Source organism: Pteronotus mesoamericanus, unplaced genomic scaffold (assembly GCF_021234165.1).
Source record: "Pteronotus mesoamericanus isolate MK-2021 breed Mesoamerican mustached bat unplaced genomic scaffold, CSHL_Meso_final contig_20, whole genome shotgun sequence".
NCBI classification, from domain to species: domain Eukaryota; kingdom Metazoa; phylum Chordata; class Mammalia; order Chiroptera; family Mormoopidae; genus Pteronotus; species Pteronotus mesoamericanus.
The window spans coordinates 26,251,327-26,275,306 of NW_026555085.1; the positions used below are offsets into that span (position 1 = coordinate 26,251,327).

At 33.6% G+C, this 23,980-nt stretch overlaps 1 protein-coding gene across 1 annotated transcript in view; it reads right to left on the reverse strand.

Moving 5' to 3' along the window:
* Window positions 1–23,980, reverse strand: part of KHDRBS2 (KH RNA binding domain containing, signal transduction associated 2) — a 542,738-nt gene that overhangs the window by 450,305 nt on the left and 68,453 nt on the right. The window contains exon 2 of the mRNA XM_054569540.1: window positions 915–1,042. Within this exon, the coding sequence (XP_054425515.1) occupies window positions 915–1,042 (128 nt within the window). The remainder of the gene's footprint in view (window positions 1–914; window positions 1,043–23,980) is intronic.

Here is a 23,980-nt window from a genome sequence, read left to right on the forward strand (position 1 = left end):
AACAGTAAAATGACAACAAACTCAGAGCTATCGACAACTGAGCCTAAAAATAAAACCAAAAACAAACTAAGCAAACACCTAGAACAGGAAAAGAATCACAGAAATGGAGATGACATGGAAGCTTATCAGCAAGGAAGGAGATTGGGGAGAATGCAGAAAAGGTACAGGGAATAAGAAGCATAAATGGTAGGTACAAAATAGACAGGGGGAGGTTAAGAATAGTATAGGACATGGAGAAGCCAAAGAACTTATATGTACCACCCATGAAAATCAGCAAAGTTGGCGGGGGGGAGGCAGGAATTATAGTGGGAGGGGCAGTGCAGGGTGGAGGGGAATAAAGGGGAGAAAAAAATGGGACAACTGTAATAGCATAATCAATAAAATATACATACAAAAAGAAAAAAGGTATTTGAAGAGAACAATATCATAATTATTTTTATGCAGCCTCCAGAATACAGAAGACTGGTGGTTATAATTCAAGGATCTAATAAAGACTCTATGGCTTTCCTAGCTATAATAATTCCCCACTGTTTGGCTAATGCTACATATTTAGTATCATTCTAAAGTCTACTCTGTTTATAAGAAGAGTATACATTTTAACATGAGCCAAAACATAATCAAGTGAGTGTGCATATTTGAACAAATATTGAACCATTTACATGTTAAATAAATAATTAAAATATCTAATTATACTTCCCACATTCACAGAAAATGCTAGTGCCTTCTGTTGAAAATCTCTCTTCATTGTTATTTAAAAAATGTTTTTCTTACTCAATGTCAATATCATATATTTGTGCATACTGATATCATGAAACTTTAAATATTTATTTTATTAAAATCAATGAAGCAAATACACAGTTTTATTTTTATCAATTTTTTTGAAATCTGTGAGAACAAAGCCTATAATGCAGTACCTTTGGATATTGTTTCACAGGAATCAATACCCTTTCTGAGAGCTTTATGTTCTTGTTGCTGATGACATCAAGATATTTCTTTTCTTCATCTTCCTTTTTTCCATCAGAACCTTGAAATTTTTCAATTTCTGAAAAAAAAAACAAGAAAAAGCAATATGTGAAATGGAAAGTAATTGCAAATATACTGATTATTACTTTCCTTCTTAATTTTTGAAGAATCTTGATGAAAGGACTGAAACAGCACCTTGTTAACAGCCACAGGAATGCTGCTACTGATGTATGATGACCTCTGTCAATTCAAATTAAAAAGTGGTAATTGAAGGTGTGACTGTTTTCTGTGAAACAAATGATGCATTTAATTAACTTTAACATCTTCAAACAACATATAAGGAAGAATCATGTCCTTTAACTATTTAAAATATCTAAGCAAACGTAACTCCTAGGAGCAATGAATAGAATGAAATATACTTTAAGGTTGTATGTTTTATTTTTACTCAGAATTATTCCTAAGAAAAAATAATTAAAAAATAGTAATCATTCAATATCTAAAATAGGTTAGTAAAGATAAATAGCATGTTATATGTATATTCTAACCAAACCTAAAGGCAATTCAAAAGAGTGGTCACAGAAATGTTATATAAAGAATTAAATATGTAAATACTATCATTCGCATTCATCAATATGAAATTATCTCTCTGCATATTTAAGAGGAATTACTAAATTTGCCCTATGAGAATGTTCCCAAAATGGATATTTTTGAGCAAATGTATACAATTTATTGCTTATTTTTAAAATTAACTTAGTCTGCCAAGACTTCCAAACCTCTAATATGAGTACTGTACATAGAACAGAAAACAAGAAAATGTGTCAGTTTTGGAATCTATATTCTTGTAGGGAATGTGAACAATTAGAAACTGAATATATGTACACATTCATATTTATGTGTGAAGGTAAAAAAATAAACACAATAAATCTATTAAAAATATAAAGGAAAGTTTATATTTTACTATTACTTTAGATTTGGCGCTATTACTTTAGATTTATCACGTGATAGGTGAGCAGAATCCTGAAAAGTGAGAAGGATAAAGTCATGAGAGATTGAGAAACCAAGCTTTACAATCTGATGGAGAAACAGCTTGATATGCTCGAGGTTTGATAGGTTTTTAACAGGACAGATCATGTAAGACCCTGTAGACAACTGACAGTTTCTGCTTTTTGTTGTGAATGTAATGGGAAGCTGCTGGGCATCTGGATGCAGAAGGGAGGAAGTCATATTTGCTTTTTATTTGTAAAGATAACATCAGTATAATAAGCAAAACCAATCATAAGAGAGCAAGCAAACAAGGAAATCAACTTTTATGTGTCTAGCTGAGAAATGATGCTGATTTGGTCTAACAAGTTAGAGATGCAATGGTGAAATGAATGCATGTAGCTAGAGTCACTTCATGGGATTCACTGTGTAAAAATCAATGTTTTGAAGAAACCCTGGAAAATTCATTTCCTTTATTTCTTTTATGTTTATTGGCTAGTTATTGTTACCATAAAATAACCTGTAAACATTTTTCTCCTTGCTCTTGTCCAATTGTACTATTTCAAAGCACTTTCTAAATTAAGATATGAATGTTTCAGTTTTTATTTTATTTTATTTCATTTTAATTTGTTAGAGATGAAACACATTCCTGTTTCTGTTATTTTGGAAACAAAAAAGTGATGATAGCTATTAGATATGGAAATTATTAATTCATATTAATTTACATTCCATTTTTATTTAATTTTTAATTTTTTATTCAATTGCAGTTGTCCCCGTTTTTCCTTTTTTTAACAATTATTTTTTAAAGGTCTGACTACTTCTTTTGGTAGGAGAAATACTACTTTGCATCTAACAGCTTTGTTCCTTGTTATTTTTAACTAGCATCTCTCCCAAAATGATTTCACACAGCATGTATAAAATACCTATAACATTCCAGGTAGTAATCTTAAAGCATATTATTTATTTGGTCCATGTGAAGCTTTTAAAAAGTTTTTTTGAAGTAAGATTACATTGCTTACCAGATAATGTGTGAATGAATGCCACGTGTTTTGTATAGTGTCATTTACAATCACTTTTTACAGTTATATGCTATAATCTTTCTAAAGACAATTATCTTAAACTGAGCTGTCTGAAAAGAAGTTATTTGTAATATGTCTATAATTTCTACTTATTACTATGGCATCGGAGTCTTACTTTTGTACGCCAGAGCAATTGTAAGTGACTTTGACTGTCTTTTTAGACCAAAAAACACTATTTAACACTTTCAATCCATTATATAATCATTACATACAGAACTCTGACAACTACAAAGAAAGAATATTCATTACACCCTCTGATACTGACAATAAACTTGTGATCACTGCTCTTTGGATACACACACCTACATAATATTGTACTTACTAGCTTGCTGAGGTAATTGCAACACAGGACACAGTGAAGAAGCTGGCTCAATTCCCAATCTATTAAATGTATGGTTTCCCCCTTGTCATTCTTTCATAAAAATAAATTGAATTTGTCTGATGTTATTTGCTCTCTACAAAACTACAACCTTAGGCATTTTTAGATCGTTCCAATTTGATCCATTGATGATTAATTTCAATAACTTTTTCATCAAGAAATAGAGCTGAATGAAATACCATGTTCACTGCTTTTTCTGTTCATTTCTACACATTCATTTAAAATGTTTTGATATTTCTTTTGCCCTTCTCATACTTTCAGGGAGTTATCTTGTCTTCCCTTACATAGCTACATGACTAATAGCTCATGTATTTGTATTTGTCAATGACAAAGTCACAGAATAGTATATACTTGTCAGTGTTAAAATCAGAGAAAACAACGTATACAGCACCTTCATTTTTAATATGTTTACTGTACAGTAATTCTTTTTTCATTTCATAATTAAAGCATGCTTCTTGTGGAACATTTAGACACTATAGATATGCATTAAAATGGAAAGGCATCCATTATCATCCAGCAATTACTGAATAGTTTTGTGTAGAGGTGTTAAATCATTTTTTATACTTTACACAGTCTATTTAAATTTGGCTGCTACATTATTGGAAAAACATATTCAATATATTAAGGCAGGATGATTTTTTTTGAAAAAATGTTAAATGACACAGATTTTACTAGACAGGCACTTTTACCAGTTAAGACACAGAGGCCCTCATGGATTTTAGTATTTTATGTTCCCCTTTCACTGTTGGTAGGATAATGTGTATATTTACTCAATAATTATGTTTGCATTCATTAACATTTTAGTGGTTATCACCACAGTATGAGGATTATGTGGACATTACAATAGAGGCAAACTTTGGCCATGCTGGTCATTCACCTTGCACCACTTCACCCACTGGTTTAAATAAGATGGAAGCTACATAGAAGTTAATTTTTGTTGTGGTAAAAACACATAACATTATTGATCATCTTAATCATTTTTAAGTATACAGTTCTGTAGTGTTAAGTATATTCACATTGTTGTACAACAGATTCTAAAACTTCTGCATCTTCCAAAACTGAAATTGTAGAGCCATTAAAAACTCATTTTGCGTCTCTGTCCCCCAGGCTTTGGTAATCACCTTTTTTACTTTCACTTCCTACAGTTTTAACCACTTTAGATAATTAATATGAGTGAAATATAACAGCATTTGTTTTTTTGTGACTGGCTTATTCCACTTAGCATAATGTCTTCAAGGTTCATCCATATAGCATATGATAGAATTTCCTCCTTCTAAAAATCTGTATAATGTTCCATTGCATATATATACCACATTTTCTTTATCCATTCATCTGTCAATGAACATCTAGGTTGCTTCCATTTCTTGGCTATTGTGAATAATGCTTCAATGAACATGGGTGTGCATATATCTCTTCAAGGTCTTGCTTTAAATTATTTGGATATATATGCAGGTTGGATTGCTGGATCCTACGGTAATTACATCTTTTATTTTTCAAAGACTCTCCAAACCATTTTCCAAATGACTGTAAATTTTTGGTCAGGACTTGTGAATATTACATGAAAAGGGTTGATATTCCCTGTTGTTGGGCAAAAGGTTGAATATAAATCAACACAACTTCTTTACCCATTCAGAATCCATCTTGAAATGAAAAAAATGCATGAGTATGGATGACCTAGGGAGCATTATGCTAAGTGAATAAGCAAGTCAGAAAAATATAAATGTCATATGATCTAACTCATACATGGGATGTAATGAAGAAAATAAACTTACTAATAAAAGAGCGACAGACTCTAAGACAGACAACAGGCTGACAGCTGGCAGGGAGGGCAGGCTGGGGGGTTGGTTAAGGAATTGAGCAAAAAAGAAAAAAAAACAGAGAGAAAGAAAGAAAAAAACTCATGGACACAGACAACAGTGTGGTGATTGCCAGAGGTAGTGGTGGTGGAGGGAGGTAGAGGAGGATTAAATGTGGGGCTAAATATAAGGGTTAAATATTGATGGATGGAGATGTGACTTGAGTAGTGAACATACAATACAATGTACAGATGATGTACTGTAAAACTGTGCACCTGACACCTGTACAATTTGTTAACCAGTATTACCCAAATAGAGTCAATAAAAAGGAAAAAAAGAAGTGTTTGAGAATTTCTTTGGAATATGTATATACAAGAGGAATTTTTGTTCATAAATTATGCATATACTTAATCTGACAAAGTTATGCTATTTCGTTTTACAAAATATACTAGGCAGAGTCTCACAAACAGAGCTGAAGTGTTTCTATAACAGCCATTTTCCTCTAGTGGCTTAATCTTTTAATCTCAACTCATTATCTTATAGAAACAAGACAGAGCACCTAGGATAATAAAAGAATAAAGAAACCCTGATATCTGAAAACATCCCCACAGTCCAGGTGATCTACAAGAACCCTATAATAAAAGTGAATTTCTCAAAACATTGAAAATAATAGGAACCCCGCTGGGTCCTATGTGGTAAAGCAATTATGGGGAAAGCATGGATGACTAAAAAAGAAAAATTCCAAAGAAGATATACAAATGGCCAACAGACATAGAAAAAATGCTCAAGCTCAGTAATCATAAGAGGAATTCGAATTTCAAACACATAATTATTCTCAAAAGGAGACAACACCTCTAACATATAATTTTAATCATGGTCTTTAAAAAAACACATATATACAGATAATGTATTATAGAATTATAAACCTGAAACCATATCACCCCAGTAAGTTCAATAAAAAATAAGAAAAACACATAAAACTGAGATACAACTACACAATCTCCAATTTATGAGTGGTTTTTGAAGGAGAAAAATGGAGACCACATAATGTATGACAGAAAACTGTGGGTTCTTAGGTAACACAAGCACTCCAGGATCTTAGAAAACAACAAGTATTTCTGTCTTTAAAGCTAAAGTCCCTATCTGAGGAGGACTAAAAACAAACAACAACAACAAAATCTGTTTCAAGAAAACTCCTAACAGAGCATGAATCAAGGACACAACCCTAGAAGAACACATTATTCTGATACAAACCTCTCAAAAGTAGACAAAAAATTTTCTCATTTAAGTATTACCCAGAGAAACAGATTGTATTAAGCCTCATACAAGTAAACTACAAGAAAACAAAAAAGAAAAATGAACTAAGTAACGTTAACATATTGGTAGAAAATGAAAGCAGAAGAGAAACATATGATATCAAAGCAGAAAGGCACTCAACATATAATATTAAAATTAAGGAAAATAAAGCAATGAAACTGTGAAAGCAATGATAACAGACTATATGTTAGAAATAGAAAAGAGATGTATAAAAAGCAATTAAATTAAATAAGCATGTAAACAGAGCTGTCAGAGTACAAGAATGAAATATAACTTATTTCATAAATGAAGAACAAACTAGAAGTCAAAACTAAACTAGAACAGAACAGAAATAGAAACAGAAGAATTAAGTACTATAAAATCAGACAGTTAAAAAGTTTTGAGGAAAAAAACAGGCAAGAATGGACCAAGATATGCATAATTAGAGTTCTCAGAATATGAACTGAAAAAACCCATTAAAAACTATAATTTAAAAAAAGTTCATAAAAGAATCATATGATACTATACAATGAACTGAGAAATATGATTAGCTAACATTCTGATCTAGAGAGAGAGCGAGGATGAGAGGAAAGATAAAGGAGAGAAAGGGAGTGGTTTTGAGATAGAGAGGTGCAAATAATAATACAAGAATCAATAGGCTAGAAGTAACCAGCACAAAATAATTAGTTCCAGACAGTGGTAAAAACCCAGGCTGCAGAAGATGAGCTGCCTATGTCTGCCTTGTTTTCACAACTGGAAATTAGGAAAAGAACTCTTGGCTTTTTGTGATAATTGAATAAGTTAATATAAGCAAGGTGCTTAGAAAAGTGGCAAATCCATTGTTTTTATTATTATTCTCAGTATTAAAATCTTTGTTTTAAATTTCTGAACTCCATTTTATTATTGTTGTCATATTTTTATAATTCCATTCATATAAAGTTTTTTTTTAATTTTTATTTTTTGTTCAAATACGTTTGTCTCCACCTTCCCACCACCACTTTCTTCCCCTGCCCCCTCCCCAACCTCCCTGCCTCAGCCCTTCCCCACTTTGGCTTTGTCCATGGGTCCTTTATACATACATGTTCCTTGACTTGACCCTCAATATTAAAATCTTAAACTTAAAAGTACCAAGTAACTTTTGAACTAGAGTCAGAAGCAATATGTCACTGAAGAGGAAGCCAGAAGCTGCACCCTAGGTTAGGAAAGCGTTCCAAAGAAATAGGAAATGAGATTGGCTGGACTGAGGAATCAAACTGTACAATTCTTATATAGTAAGAATGTCTCTTCATTCTGCTAATAATTTCCAAAAATAGTTTTAATATCTGCCCTATATTTGTAAGTTAGTGTGTTCTATAACCTATAGCATAAATTAGTGTCAAGTAGTTTAAAGTTTGGATTAAAGTCATTCTAAAAATACGAGTAAAATTTCAGTGAAAGGGGTCCCATTTGAATATAAGAATTTATACCTGTATCTGCCATATATTTGTAGTTTAGTATACGCTATAACCTCAAGTAAAAATTTGAGTCAAATAATGTCAAATAGTACCTTTATCTGCCCTGTTTTTTTTGTTTGGTATATTCCCTAACCCCAAGCATAAATTAATGTAAGCTGATTTATAGTTTGCATTAAACTCATTCTAAATATGAGTAAAATTTCAGTGAAAGAGATTCTATTAAAATATATGAATTTATACCTCTACATTCAAATTATTTTGCTAACATATGTGATTTTCTCAACAATCATAATTCATACTTCCTAAATTAGGTGTGTTGAGTAGCAGTGGCCTCCCACACACTTCTACCTAGTATTTTTCTGACTTCCAGAATACAGCTGGCTTAAGATTTAGAATCGTTAATAGGTATAAAGTTGATATATTAGGCTGTATCTATATATTAATGCTTTATACAATTTATTTTATTGTGCTCACATTTATTTTTACAATTAGCAAATAGAGGCTCATATTTTTAAATATAGATGAAATATGTTTACATATACACAAACAGAAAAAAAATCACAATTATCAGGATCCATGGGAAAATTGGGTTTTTAACATAATTATCTTAAAATAAAATTTACATATTGTAATTAATCATTCTGAAATACTTATTTGCATGAGCCAGAGACTATATGATGTATGTCAGTTATTCTATCATATTAATTGATAGGAGTAATGAGTTTATTCTTTCAGTAATTCAACAAATACTACTGAATTAGAGTCTGCTTCACATGTAAAGTATTAAATACATAACAAATAGTTCAAGTAGAGTAATAATGAGGAAAATTTAGTTTATATGACTGAAGTTAAAGAGTCACCAGTGACCAGACTTACGATAAATCCTGAAGGTAAGACATCCTGTCCTTACTATGGATAGGAAGTGAAGGAGGAGAAAGAGAAGAGCAGAGGGTGGCCTCTAGATAAGTGGTCCTAACAATAAGGCTGATCTCGTGTAAGTTTGTGTGCACGGGCATGTGACTGAATGTTTAGAACATTCATTTGATCATGTCTTTTTTAGTTTTGCAATTAATTGCTGCTCATTTGTTTTTTGTTTGCTCTAGTCACTTTCAGTTAGCATTTACTCTAGTGGCACTATAGTACCTCTATGTATACTTATTTATTTAATGATGAAATCATATAAGCAAACTTGTTAGAACTATATACTACATAATACTAAATATATTCTAAGTCAAATAAATTACCGAGTTCTTTATGCTTAATTTCTTTATGGAGAGTGAAATTCACAGTCTTCCAAGTGTTAATAATTCTAAAATTTTAAAAAGTGGGGACAAACTTAAAATATGGGCAAACATAACCTCTAGTTCTAAAAAATTTTTAGACAGTCAGGATACATTTAATTACCAAGTAGACTTTGAAAATAGTATCAATGCAATATAATAGGAAAGAATATTTACTTGCAAGGTATAACTGTGACATATATTGAAGCAAAGAACATGGAATTAGTATAGGGAGAAATCAAGTTATTGTCAATATAACATAAATGACCTTTAAAAATAACAACAGGAAATGATACCCAGTTTTGAGTTGTTTTGAAATTTATGCTTATCTAAAACCAAGAATCAATACAAAGTTGTAAAATTTTTTTTTATTTACGAACATTTTCAAAAGAAAATGTAAATAAAAATTTTTCTGTAAATAAAAATCTTTTATTCATGACTATACACACACAAACACAAACACACACCGCTGTCAAACAACCCACCAAGTGGGCTATACTACCTTCTTTTTTTTATTGTTGACACTATTACAGATGTTCCCTATTTTGCTTTCAAATACAAATGTTGTTCAACTGTCTGGTATTAGAACTCTTTATTTTAAATGGGGCATGAACAACTTATATCTACATAATATAACTGATCAAAAGTAATGCTTCTTGTTCATCTTCAATTTATACTCTTTTAGTTTCTAAGTAAAAAATGTTTTCTACTCTTAGTATTTGAATACAGAATCAAACCTTTAATGATTATTATAATAGAATGAAAGAATATGACATAGTAAAATAATTTTTATCTTCTTTTCTAGATCTGATACATGAAATTTCAAAGATCAATATACTATAATACAGTAGGATTCCGGCTCTTCTAAGTCCAGAATGAAATGGCAAATATTTCATAAACAACAACTATTTGTCATGAAGCATAAATCTAATGTCTTCCCATGCAATCAACAATTCACATATAACTTGACTCCCCCAAAACTTATCTATTAAACACCTAATAAATGAGAGAGAAAGCAAATAAATATGTAAATTATGATGTAATCTTGATGAGAATAAATGACTTCAAGAAAAACAAAGCAAGATAATGGCATAGAAGATGGTGAGAAGGGTGTGATATTTACACAGACACGATTAAGAAAGGCTTCTTTGAGGATGTAATACTTGACCAGAGACCTGAATAAAGTTAGGGGGTAAACCCATGAACATCTAGTAGAATTTTCCAGAGGAAATGCGAAGCATTTGAGACTGAAAAGAATTTGGCACATTTGAGAAACTGTTGGAAGGACAGTGCAGTTAGAGTGGTGTAAATATGGGGAAAAACAGCGGAAGATGAGGTGGATGAGGTAGAAGGGGTAACACTATGCATGACCTTGTGGTCTGCATATGATATACTAACATGTTTTGCTCAACCAGCCCTACATACGCTTCCATGTTCTGAGGAACTGAAGTCTTTTGCTAATGGTGATGTTAGGGAGCTGCCTTGGAAACAGATGCTTTAACCTCGGTAAAATCTTAGGATGACTGCAACTTCTTCAGAGAACCTGAGCCAGAACAATCCATATAAGCTTCTCCCAAATTTCTTACCTGCAGAAACTGTGAGATAATAAATATTTATCATTTTAAGTGGTTATGTTTTGAGATCATTTATTCTGTAGTGATAACTAATATAGAATTTTTATTTTGTTCTAAGTGTGATACAAAGATTTTGAAGAGTTTACCACAATTTTAATCTGATTTATGTTCTTAAGAGTCTATTCTGGCAGTTCTATGTAGAGAGATCAAGCAGGGAGACCAGTTGTTGAAGTAGTAACACTGTATCTGATTAGATATGATGAAGGCTAAGGTGTTAGAGGTAGAGGTCTAAAACTTGTTTGGATTATCCTGAAGGTAGAGGTTTATATAGAAAGGAATGGAAGTTTAAGAAAAGGAGAGGAATCAACAATGACTCTCAGGTTTTTGTCTTGAATGAGCAGGTGAAAAGCAGCACTTATAGTCTTGAAAATGACTAGCATAAGAGGAGGCTTGGCAGGAAAATGATGAGTTATAGTTGTGTTATATTTAGGTGATATCTAAGTAAAGATGTATAATAGTGATTTGAGCATATCATTCTAGACTCCACAGAAAAGGTCATGAATTCACTTAAAAATTATAAGTCATCGATTCACAGCTGTGTGTTTTGAGATTGAGTAAGAGAGATTACCAAAAACTAGGCCCCATACACAGAATAAAGGAAGAGAAGGAGGATTCAACTAATTAAATAAGGAGGGGTAACCAGTGACAGGAAACACAGCCTGAAAAACACAGATGACAAAATTCAAATGAAGAATGTCTTAAGAATCATTAAAAAAAAAATCAGATGAGATCGGGCGCGTTCAGGGTGCTATGGCAGATGCAAGGAAAATATGACCAGCAACACTGAAAGGAAAAGCAATCAACAGAGACAAGAGGGAAGGGGGGGCGGGGAAAGGGAAGGGAAGGGGAAAGTCAAGGAACATATAGCAAGGACTCATGGACAAAACCAAAGGGGAAGAGCTGAGGGAGGGAAGGAGGGAGGGGGCAAGGGAAAGAGGTGGGGGGGAGGCAGAGACAAATGTATTTAAAAAGTAAATAAATTTAAAAAATGAAAAAAAAAATCAACTGACTTATCCTGATGAGTTTAGTTATAAAAAATGAGTTTGGACTATTGGATTTGGCAAGATGGAGCAAACTGATGAGAGAATAGGTGGAAAGCATGTGTATTCAGTGAGTAGGAAGCTTCCTCTGACAGCTACTCTGGTTCTCTGCCTCCCTAAACCCTGTTCTACCTGCACTGCAGCTCCTTTAAACATTTTCCCCTTTCTTTTCAACCTAGGACCTAAATCGCTTTCTTTGAGGTAATCTGAACTACACTGTCAGTTGAATCCAGCCACTCTCACAATTCACAGGTGCCAGCTTTCATCGTTTCAGACATCAAGCCCGAACTTCCTGAGTTTTAATCTCTTCGACATCTTAACTCTTGCATACGCACTCTAAAATTCCCAAGATATATGAAATTCATACAGCTGAAAGTGGATTCGCCTTAATTCAAGATCCTATCCTTTCCCTGTATCCCTTTCCATAATGTTCCTTGTCACTCAAAAAGAAGAACACAAATCTTAACCATTTCAATATTAGTATTCCCTGGTCCTCACCATTCTACATGCACTAGTCTTCAAGTTCTGTTGATTTCACCTCTGAAGCACCTCTCAAATCCAGCTTCTCCACTCCAGGGGCTCTGCCACTATTCCCTCCCTTTGTCATCATTTTCACCTATGGCAGGAGCCTTTCAACTAGTTTGCCGGAAGACCCATGTATAACTTACCTTTCACATTCAAGCTGTCTTTGCAAAACACACATTTGAGCACTACACATTTCCCTTTGCTATTGGAATATGCTGTTTGTATTTGGTATATTCCCTGGCTATGTACACTGAGTATTCAGATTTTCTTTGTTGAATGAATGAATGTCACTACTCTGACACCTTCGTCTCGCTGCCTGAAGGTGAAATTCTTCATTTTTTTCCTGCCACTAAAAATTGATCGACCATTTCTTTATTGTCTCTTGCCACATTCTAGTTTATTTCTTGACATCCGGAGGAAAATACTGCATTCTATCCTCACACATACCCTAAGCATAGCAAGTACTTTCAAAGTCCTCAGGCTTATGCTTGTGACCTTTTCTCCTTCCTCTGGCCAGTGAAGGCCTGAACTCTTTTTTTAATGCAGGCCCAGCTCACTTTTCATGATTATCCCATCCCAGGCCTCCCTTAGCACTTTGTACTTTTAAAATACAGCACTTTTATTACCTTGTATTGTGCCATTTACAAGTGTTTTCCCATGAAACTGTGACTTCCTTGAGGTCAGAGACCAGATCACATTTATTATTTTTTTACTCCAAGCACTCATTACAATGGATTACTTCTAAGAATAAACTTACAATAAGGCATACTCATAAGACTGTCTGTCTAAATAAGGCTTTCTAAAAGACTGTCTCTTGGTTTATAAAAATAATAATAAAAACTTCGGACTATATGTGACTTTCAATACACTGATTTTTAGATGGTTATGTGGGAGAACATATACTTATTTCCACAAGACACAATACCACATTTTAAAATTCATATTTATTTCCACAAGAGGCAATACAACATTTTTATAACCTGGAGTGGTTTTAATATCATGCACATGTTTTGAAAAGACTAAAGAAAATGGGACCCTAAAAGAGCTGTAAGCATTCAAAGCAACTTTTTTTAAATGACTTTCTTGTTTAGTGGTCATTAAGTGTTATTTTTAAGCATTTAACAACCAAATAAATTTTATTACTTATATGTTGCTGTTTAACTGTGATGTTAGGTTATTGGTTGAGGCTTTGGGTTGACATGTAATACAATTTTTTTCATGTAAAAATATTGAAAAAATAAGCTTTCAGCATTTTTATTCAATATATTGGATTCTTAAAAATGAATTACTAATGTTAAGCAGGAGCAGACTGTAGTCATTTTTAATTTATTTCTGATTTTCTCATATTCATATTCAACTATATTTATTTCCAGAGCATTAATAGAACATGTCCTACACTTATGGGAAAAAGTGAAAGATTTAACTTTTGTCAAAGACATCTTAAGATATTTTAATAAAAAGAAAACAAAATTTAAAATCAGTAGCAGCTCAAGCGTCACTGGCTAGGCTCAAATTAAAAGACCTTTTTTGAGCCTACTTTTACCGTGATAATTATCTAAATTAGCATTTGTTCCCTATTTAGTCTAATTTTACAGAAATACTACACCTAGATGTGCTTGAATTTGTATTAATTTATTTTCTAGGTGTTCAAAAGCCTAATTGCATTAGGCATTCCTTGTTTTTAAAAATCAATTTTCTGGAATTGAATAAAGGTGAGCTATTATTCATTGGAGATAACAATTCCTAATGTGTCAATAGCAGAAGGTATTTAAATAAAACTGAGTATGACCTGCTTCACATTCACAATGCTCCAAGACACTCTTTCTTCATTCAATACTTTCACTCACTCATCAAATGTGGAGAGTGTCACTGAGTATAAATCACTGGAAGGAAGAAGAAAAATAAGTCACACACTATATTCAATTGCTCATTATTTAGTAACCAATAATTGCAAGCATCACATGAAACAGTCCTTATTTTACTGTGTTCACATCATTCCTAATTTATCTGTATATTTTGATAAGCCAAACATCCAAGCTAATTTGAGAAGTTATTAACTGTACTTTCAGCAAATTGCATAAATATAAATTGGAAGTCCATCTTCCTTAACATCAATGTTCTTGATGAATATGATATATGCAAAGAATACCCAAGTATGACAATAATATGCATATAGAAGGACTAAGGATATTCCATGCACACGTGTATGTATATGTCCTTCTACGTTGTTGGGTTGTTTTAGAAATTAGAATATAATTTATGAGCTTGGTGTTGTGGTGATTTCTAGGCTTTACCAACCTTTTCCCTTTACCCCAATCATCTTTAACCAACCCTGGAAAGCTCCTATAATGAATCAAGGTCAAAAAATCAGGGGCCATATTAGAAAATAAATTTTCCATGAGAGTTAAAGATGATGTTCCTAGCCTCTTTGACCTATTCAACTTTCCATTTCACCTTCCTATTTCTCTTTTTAGGTATTTCCATGCAAATAACGTAATAAAGTAGATTGGCCTCATCTTATGAATGGGCTTCTAACCACTGTGGACCCTGAAAAAGAAAATGCCTACAAAGAAGGGTTCCTGCTGGCTAACTTGGCTCTGATTAAAAGAAACAACACACACACACACACACACACACACACACACACACACACACCCCCACCCACCCACCCACCCACCCACCCACCACACAGTAACAACAAAACAGAACCTAGCAGTCATTTCTACAGGGGCCTCTCACCCATGCCACACTTCAGAAACCTATGCTAAGCTGCCTGCCTCCCACTCTGAACTGCTTTCCTGCACTGTTTCCACAATCTGAGTAATCTCTCATAAAAGAGATCCTGGCATCTTATTTCAACCATTAAAACTGAGGGTTTCCCTGTACAATCAAAACTGTGCAGCTATATCCCCATCAACATCTTCACTGACCAATCATAGCAGCTCCATCAGTCAGAATCATGACTTTTGAACCAATCAAACTGCGAGGATTCAGTCATCATCTGCATGAGGACAAACCAATCAGACACTAGGGATGGGGACTTCCATCTGTGTAAGCCAACTCCCCTCTAGCTCAGAGAGCATACTTTCCCTTTCCTTTGAAGACTGAAGACTAAAGACTGTTTGGGGCTGGAACACCAGCGATATCTCATCAAACCAAAGCAGAGAAAGGCAAGGCAAAGTGAAACAGGGCAGAGGAGAGCTGCCTAGCTTGAAAGGGGCCTGGCCCCAGGGCCACCTTGCCCTAGGGCCACCTCGCTACGGGGTCTCCAGATATGCTGCCATGTTGCTTCATAATTGAGCTATAACACAATTGAGCTGTTCTACAGCTGTGCTATAATCACAGGCATGCTGTATTACAATGGAGCTGTTTGTACCATACCCCAAATTAAAGATTACTACTGGTGTTCAATTGATGCCAACAACCATCAGTTGACACCACCATGATGTGCTCCTGGAAAAAATACATACTAGGCACTTGTCTTTGGTTTGTCATTTTTAGACATAAGGAGGTATGTTTTATTCTTTGAATCAGTCTTCCTCTACTTCCCTTCACCAATAAAGTGGTAAATCCTTGACTAAATTCAAGACCTGGCACTAAAGAGAAGGGGCCAGAGTCTGGTTGCCACTCAGTCTGAACTTAATCTCAAGTTAGGCTTGGGAGCACAAAGGGTCCATAGGTCTCACAAATGGCATAGCTTATCATTCAATAAACTAGAAAGTATATTGGGTTACATAAATCCCAGGAAACAATCTCTCTTCATCCCTCACTCAGGAACATGAAGGAGGAATCGGTGGCTAACTGTGGACTTGAAAATTTGGATCTTGAGATTTCTCTCTCCTAAATAAAGACACAACTGTACCAGGCACAGCCACTTAGGAGGAACACAATAAGGTATAACTGTTTGTTATATTCTCTCCACTTTACCACTTGTGTTGTACTCCCCTTGACACACTGTCAGACATACGCTTTCCATTTTTTAAGGTATAAAGACATAAAGAAGAGTTGAAAAGTTTCTAACTTCTCTTTGTCATGTTATTAATTTTGACAAATTCTAAGAACATGAAGTCTATTTTCATTATTATTCTCATGCTGAACACAGGCAGCTAAAATATACTAATATCAAATATACATAATCATAAACTAGGATTACATTATGAACAACTACTTTATTACTTGACCTGTGCAAGTCCCATCTGCACTTTTACTTCTAAGTTTCATTATCTGTAAAAGATCATTTTTTCCTTAATAAATTTGAAGAGCCTTCCTATTCTGATATGTTATGAGTTAAGTCTAAGTCTATAATGCAAATATAGAATGTGATGTCTACAAGGGTGGACAGGTTCAATAGAGTCTATACCTGTACAGTATATTTGATATTACCTTGCTTTGAATTGTTTTTTCTTTTTGTGACTTTATCTCTTTTCCAGTGTTAATTTTCATTTTCCTAGAGTTTGGATTCTAATCATTAATAGTGTGGCTTCTTAACTCATGGCAGGAGTTAATTAACCACTCTATGCCTTCTGTCCTCATCAATCAAATGGAGATAATATTATACTTCATACTTTTGTCTTGGTGGTCAATGGTAATAACCACTAAAATGCATACAATACTATTTGATACACTATTGTTGCTGTTAATGTTATTCTTCTGGTACATGAATCTACCTATAAGTGAAAACACCCATCTCATAAACAGTCTTAAATGGGAGACTATTCAGAACTATAGTTAGAGTCAATAGGACGAGAGACAACCTAAAGCACTCTATCCTACATAGCATTTATTTATGTTAGTTGTTCACAGATTTAGCGGGACTGTTCAGATAGTTAAAACTTTTTATCTTTACTACTGAACCTCAGCTGTAGTAAAATATGAGATATCCCATAATCAAAATGGTCTATGACCAAATAAAAAGTTATTTTGTATTTCCATGACAAGATAAGTGGGTTAGACAGACTTCTGTGAACTGCACTTTTGGGAAGCTTTATGGGTGTGTGTGTCTGTGTGTGTGTATTCTTAAAACAGTTTCATTGAGATATAATTCACACATCACAAAATGAGCCCTTTTAAAGTTCCAATTCAGGGTTTAAAAAAACATATTGACACAGTTTGCAACCATCACCACTGTCTAATTTTAAAACGTCCTCTTCACCAAAAATATTAACTCCCCTCACTGCAGCCCATAGCAGCCACTAATCTACTTTTTATATCCACAGACGTGCCTATTCTGAACTTTCATGTAAATGGAATTACACAATATGTAGTCTGTTGCGCCTGTATTCTTTTACTTAGCATAATGTTTAAGGTTTATTTGTGTTGCAGCATGTACCAGTACTTTATTCCTTTTTATGGCCAAATAATATTACAGTGTATGGATATATCTCTTCTTTTTTTATCCATTCACCATTTCATGGGCACTTGGGTTAAGCATCTGTGAAGTTTCTGTGTAGATATGTTTTCAGTTTTCTTGGATAAAATCTTAGAAGTGGAATTACTCAGTCACAGAGTAAGTTATATGCTTAACTTTTGAGGAACCACCACAGTGCTTTCCAAAGTTACTATATATCCCACCACCAATGTATCAGGGCTCTAATATATCTACGTCTTCACTAACATTATTGTCTATCCTAATTTTAGTCATCCTAGGTATGTAAAATTACATCTAATTGTGGATTTGATTTACATTTCTAATAACTAATAATGCTGAGTTTCTTTTAATGTGATTACTAGTAATTTGCATATGTTCTGTGGAGAAATGTCTACTCAAATCTGTTGCCCATTTTTAACTGGATTGTCTTTTTATTACTAAGTTGTAAAGGTTCTTTACATTCTAAGATACAAGTCCCTTATCAGACAAGTAATTTGCAAATATTTTTCCTACTCTGTTTCCTTTGTAAAATTTTTTTTTAGTTTTAAAAATACACTTTATTGATTATGCTATTATAGTTGTCCCAATTTTTCCCCACTTTGCCTCTCTTTGCCTGGTATCCCCATTCTCTCCAGCAACCCCCCTCTTAGTTCATGCTCATGGGTCATACATGTAAGTTATTTGGCTACTCCGTTTCCTATTCTGTTCTTAACTTCCCCTTATCTATTCTGTACCTACAAATTTGTACTTCTTATTCCCTGCACCTTTTCCCCTTTTCTCCCCCTTCCCCCTCCCGAGTCATAAGGCTCCAAAGGATCTCCATATCTATGATTCTCTTTCCGTTCTGCTTGTTTGCTTAGTTGTTTTTTAGATTCAGTTTTTGATAGTTGTGCATTTATTCCCATTTTAATGTTCCCATTGTTTTGATTTTCCTTTTCTTATATAATTGTCTTTAACATTTCTTATAATAGCAGCTTAGTGATGATGAATTCCTTTACTTTTTTCTTATTTAGGAAGCACTGCTTCTGCCCTTCAATTCTAAATGATAGCTTTGCCGGATAGAGTAATCTAGGTGGTAGGTCCTTGCTTTTCATCACTTTCAATATTTCTTGTCAGTCCCTTCTAGTCTGCAAAGTTTCTTTTGAGAAATCAGCTGACAGTCTTATGGGATCTCCTTTGTAGGTAACGATCTACTTTTCTCTTGCTGCTTTTAAGATTCTCTCTTTTTTAACCTTTGGCATTTTAATGATGATGTGTCTTGGTGTGGCCCTCTTTGGGTCCATCCTGTTTGGGATTCTCTCTGCTTCCTGGACTTGTGTGTCTATTTCCTTCCCCAAATTATGGAATTTTCTTTCATATTTTTTTTCAATTAAGTTTTTCAATTTCTTGCTCTTCCTCTCCTCCTTCTGGCACCCCTGATTTGGATGGCAGTATGTTTGAAGATGTCCCAGAGGCACCTTAGCCTATCCTCATTTTTTAAATTACTTTTTCTTCTTGCTGTTCTTATTCTGTGTGTTTTCTTTTCACTTCCTTGATGGTATCATTTGCACTATGAAAGTCCTAATTTTGATATGTAATCCTATTTATTTATTTTCAGTCACCTAGTGTTTGTGTCAAATCTTAAAAACCATTGTCAATTCATGGCCACAAAGATTTATTCCCATAAAAGTTTTATAAATTCAACTCTGACATTTAGATTTTTGATTCATGTTAGATTAATTTTTTGTGTATGGGATGAAGTAGGGGTCCAACATTAATCTGTTGCATGTGGATATCCAATTTTACCATCACCATTTCTTGAAAAACTTGTTGTTCCACATAGAATGCTTTGGGCACACTTATCAAAAATCAATTGACCATAATATGAAGGTATGTTTCTGAACTTTGAAAACTATTCTTTTGATCTATCTGTCATAATGTTAATACTATTAACATTTTTGTAGTTTTGCAGTAAGTTTTGAGGTCATGAAATATGGGTTTTCTAAATTTGTTCAGTTTTTCCACTACTGTTTTGGCAATAGGTCCCTGGATTTCAATATGAATTTCTGGTTTACTTTGTCAGTTAACGCAAGAGAGCAGCTTGACTGTTGGCAGGGGTGCATTCAATTTGTAGGGCAGTATAGAATGTTATCATCTTAACAATATTGGGCCATTCAAACCATGAAAATGGTATGCATCTCCATTTATTTAGCTCTTCTTCATTGTCTTTCAACAATGCTTTATAATTTTCAGCATACAAGCCTGCACTTCTTTTTTAAAAACTCATTCCTAAGTATTTCATTCTTTTTGATGCTATTGTAAATGAAATTATTTTATTTCACTTTTTGATCCTTCACTGCTAATATAGAAATATAATTTATATTTGTATGATCTTGTATCCTGGACTATTTTTGTACTTTTTAATTAGTTTAATTTTTTTGTGTAACTTCCTTGAGGATTTTCTATATTGATTGATTACATTTAACACTGACATTCTCTTTGCAATCCATCTACTTTATTTCCCACAACAGCTTATTTGGAAAAGGGAGCATCATTACATTTTTCTTCACTATCAGCAAAGTCTTTAATGAAATAAATTTAAGGAAGAAGCAATGCCTGAATCAGAAATTTCAGAGTCATCAAACAAAGCTTCTCTAGAAAAACACATTTTTATAAAACACAGCTTAATTGTTTTTATTTTAGTAAAAATAAAATTAATACTGTGAAATAATGACAGCTCTTTAGGAATATTTTCTGAAGTAAAGAATGTAAAAATGCCCTTGGGCATGGACACTGAATAAATCTTCAATGAATGAATGTAAAAATGAATGGGGTGTATAAAAACACATAAAGTGTACATAGTCCAACTGAGAAAAATCAGTGAATCCTCATTGCCAGAGGAAAATCTCAGTGCAGACAAAGTGGGCCCAGCGCTGATTCTTGGCTTAGGCTGGAAAGTAGGGGTACTTAACCCTATTTCATAGGAGCAAATGGAGAAAAAAGTATTAAATATTAAAAATTATTTTAATTTAAATTAATGAAATAATTAGAAGCACTGCTTTGCATGTTGTTGTCTGTATCTAAAAATATTAAAACAGGGTAGAATAAGCATCCATCATGGATTCTACAAAGTGATTTTTTATTCACTTTGGAGTGAACAAGATGACCTCAGAGTTCTCTGTGGAATCTAAAATTCTATAAATAAAAAGAACTCAAGTCTCTAACAAAAGTGCACATTGCATTTATAAAATTGAATTGGGAAACCCTGTCCAGACAAACTCCTACCATTTGCAGAGCCTGGGGTAGTGTTGCAAATAGGGGGCCTTTTACCTTAAGTCTAAATATTTAGAAGTTACAAACCAAGTTAACAATAAACCCTATCCTTCTACCATGACAAATAGACCTTTTTACTTAATATTGGTATTGGTATTCATTACTTCTGAATCAGTGTGCATCCATTAGATAAATGGCCTGATAGAATTTAGACATCTAGTGCTCCTCTAAATTGTGTGCCAGAACAGAATGATCTGGGAAGAGCCAGACTCACTCTCACTTGGCTCTATGTAGTAGGGCTAAAGGCCATGCCTACATTTTTGTGGACATCCATTCCACATCACCAAACCCCATCCTTTCAGAGACATAGCTTGAAAATTTTAGCTCTGAGCAGGCACATCTATCATGTGGTCTGTCTATGGCAAGATGAATACCTAGGCCATACTGCTGAGCTTCAGTCATACATCCCTGGCACAAAGCCATGGCTTGGAATCCCTCAGGCTAAACATTCATACAGTAGCACTGCAGTCTACTCTCAGAAAGACAGACCCAAGGAACACATTTAAAAAGGCTTTGGAGGTGGGCTTGGGGCCAAACGATCAGGGATTTGAGAGTTTCTGAGAATGTCCTAGAAAATGGCAGGGGTTGGGGGGACTGACTTCATATGGCCAAAACAACTTGTCCTTATGAGACTCCTTGTCCCATGGGAAAGGCACAGCCAGATAAAAACCATAAGGGACTTTATAAAGCATAAAGGTCAAAGAAGGGACCCCAGGTCTAAAAAAAGATGACAACAGGGTAGTGATTCTGTAATCTGCTTTGACCTCATCCATTTCATCATGCAAGATAAAAATCACAATAACAGAAGAATTTCTACAATAATTAAAGCAACTATTTAAGCTTTTAATCTTATGGGGGAAAAATCAGAACAGTGGTTTCAGAACACGAAAATTTCCTTCAAAAAAGGGGATATTAGATTATAACAAATGAATTTGTCATATACAGATAACTTCAAGGTCTCTTGGATATGTAAGCAAATTTACTGTCTTATGCTTTTTTCCTAAAATTTAATCACAACCTGAGGCAAATGTGATAAAGACATGTACCTTAATATCAAGTTAAAACCTGCAAACTCAATTGTAAACATATATCAAACTGTATTTCTGAAAACCTGTATTTTACTGAGGAAAAAGGGTGGCACAATCAAATCAGCATGAATTCTAACTGGCACATATACAAGATATCATCAATCATTTACAGAAACTTCTTTAAGATTACTCTAAGAATACTGCTTCTAAGAATAATGGGTCCTGAAGGAGTTTACTCTCCTGGTAAGACATGTATTTGCCAATTCAAGTATTTATCACACTTAACATAAAAAATGAGCTTCCTTTAGCTTGGTCTTTCAGACTAATAAACACGAAAGTCCTCTAGTGTGTCTACTAGTAGAGACAGGGCACATGAACGTATAAATATGGGTAATGGTGTAGGGATAAAAATTCTAATCTTATATAAACAGATGAAAGAAGTTTATGCAAAAATAGAACAGAAAAGGTACAATTAAAATGTGGCAAATGTGGCAGACATTTGAAAGACATTTTGAAAGTTGTAAGAAAGGGTAGTGAATTTTTAAAGATGCTGAACAACTGTGTGCAGTTCATATTAAAATGTCCGAGATATTTTAAGGCATCATATGAATGACATCTAGCTGGAGTAAATAATAGAAAAACAATTAGGGGGAAATACATGCTTCTAAAAAATGTATTAATTCGAGAACCAAACTTTCTTTCACTTTTGCTTTTGATAAATGAATTACAAGAATAAAATATTCTGCCCCATGATCTTAAAACACTCATCAGTATTATAAAGGCATCTGTGCATAATGTCTAACGTCATAAGCTAGTCAGGGAGGAGACTATGTTTATAATAGCTAATGTTTGGTCATATCAACATTTACACATTTCAAAATTATGCACTTTCATAAAATGAATGACATGATTGTTTTGGGGATATATAACTTGTGTCCTTAATTTCAGAAATATGTTTCTTATGCATATTCAAAAAGCCATCTTTAACCCTTTGGGTCAAAAACTCTATATAGCTACTTAGGTGTACATGTAATAATTACCTGCTTTTTTAAGATGTAGTGTCCTAGCAATATGTGAAAATAAGCTTATTTTCAAAAACCAGCACTAAATATTTGGCTTGTGTTTATTCTGATTATACCTTTCAAATTAGTACAGCCATTCTATTACATAGAAATAGTATTTTATAATAGTTATAACCATTTCCAAAATTCTATAATCGGTGAACAGGAACCTGGCTGTTACTTTTTTAGTAACTGTTCCTCAGACCCCTGTGCCAACACTGAGTAACTGACTTTCCAATTAAATTTCATATTCTTCTGGTTCCCCCAAAACAGAAACTAGGCAACACCCTGCTCTCATTTATCTCTTTTCTCTTATATATCTAAGACATTACTCAATCTTTCCAGTGTCATTGTAAAATATTTTCAAGATAGAAAATACTCACGTGCATACTCACGTGATCTACCCATATTCAAGTATGAAGTAAGATTATTGCTATATAATACATATGTAGATACACAAACAGATGATTGAGAGCTGCATAGATAGACATATAGATACACAGGCAGGGATGGATGAATAGATGGATGAACTGATGGATGGATGTGACTTTTTGCTCCAGCTGATTTGCTGACTACAGCTGTGTGACTTCATACGTACACACACTGCTATTGGTATATCTTCTCTGTGTATCTGCCCAAGGCAGGACAGAGGCGGTATGCACCATTTAACAAATCAAGTCTAAAAACTTCCACCTAACCATATTTATTTGTCTATCTTTTACCCACACATGCATAAAAGTATTTATATTATAGAATAAAGATATTATTGCCAGAAAAAAACATA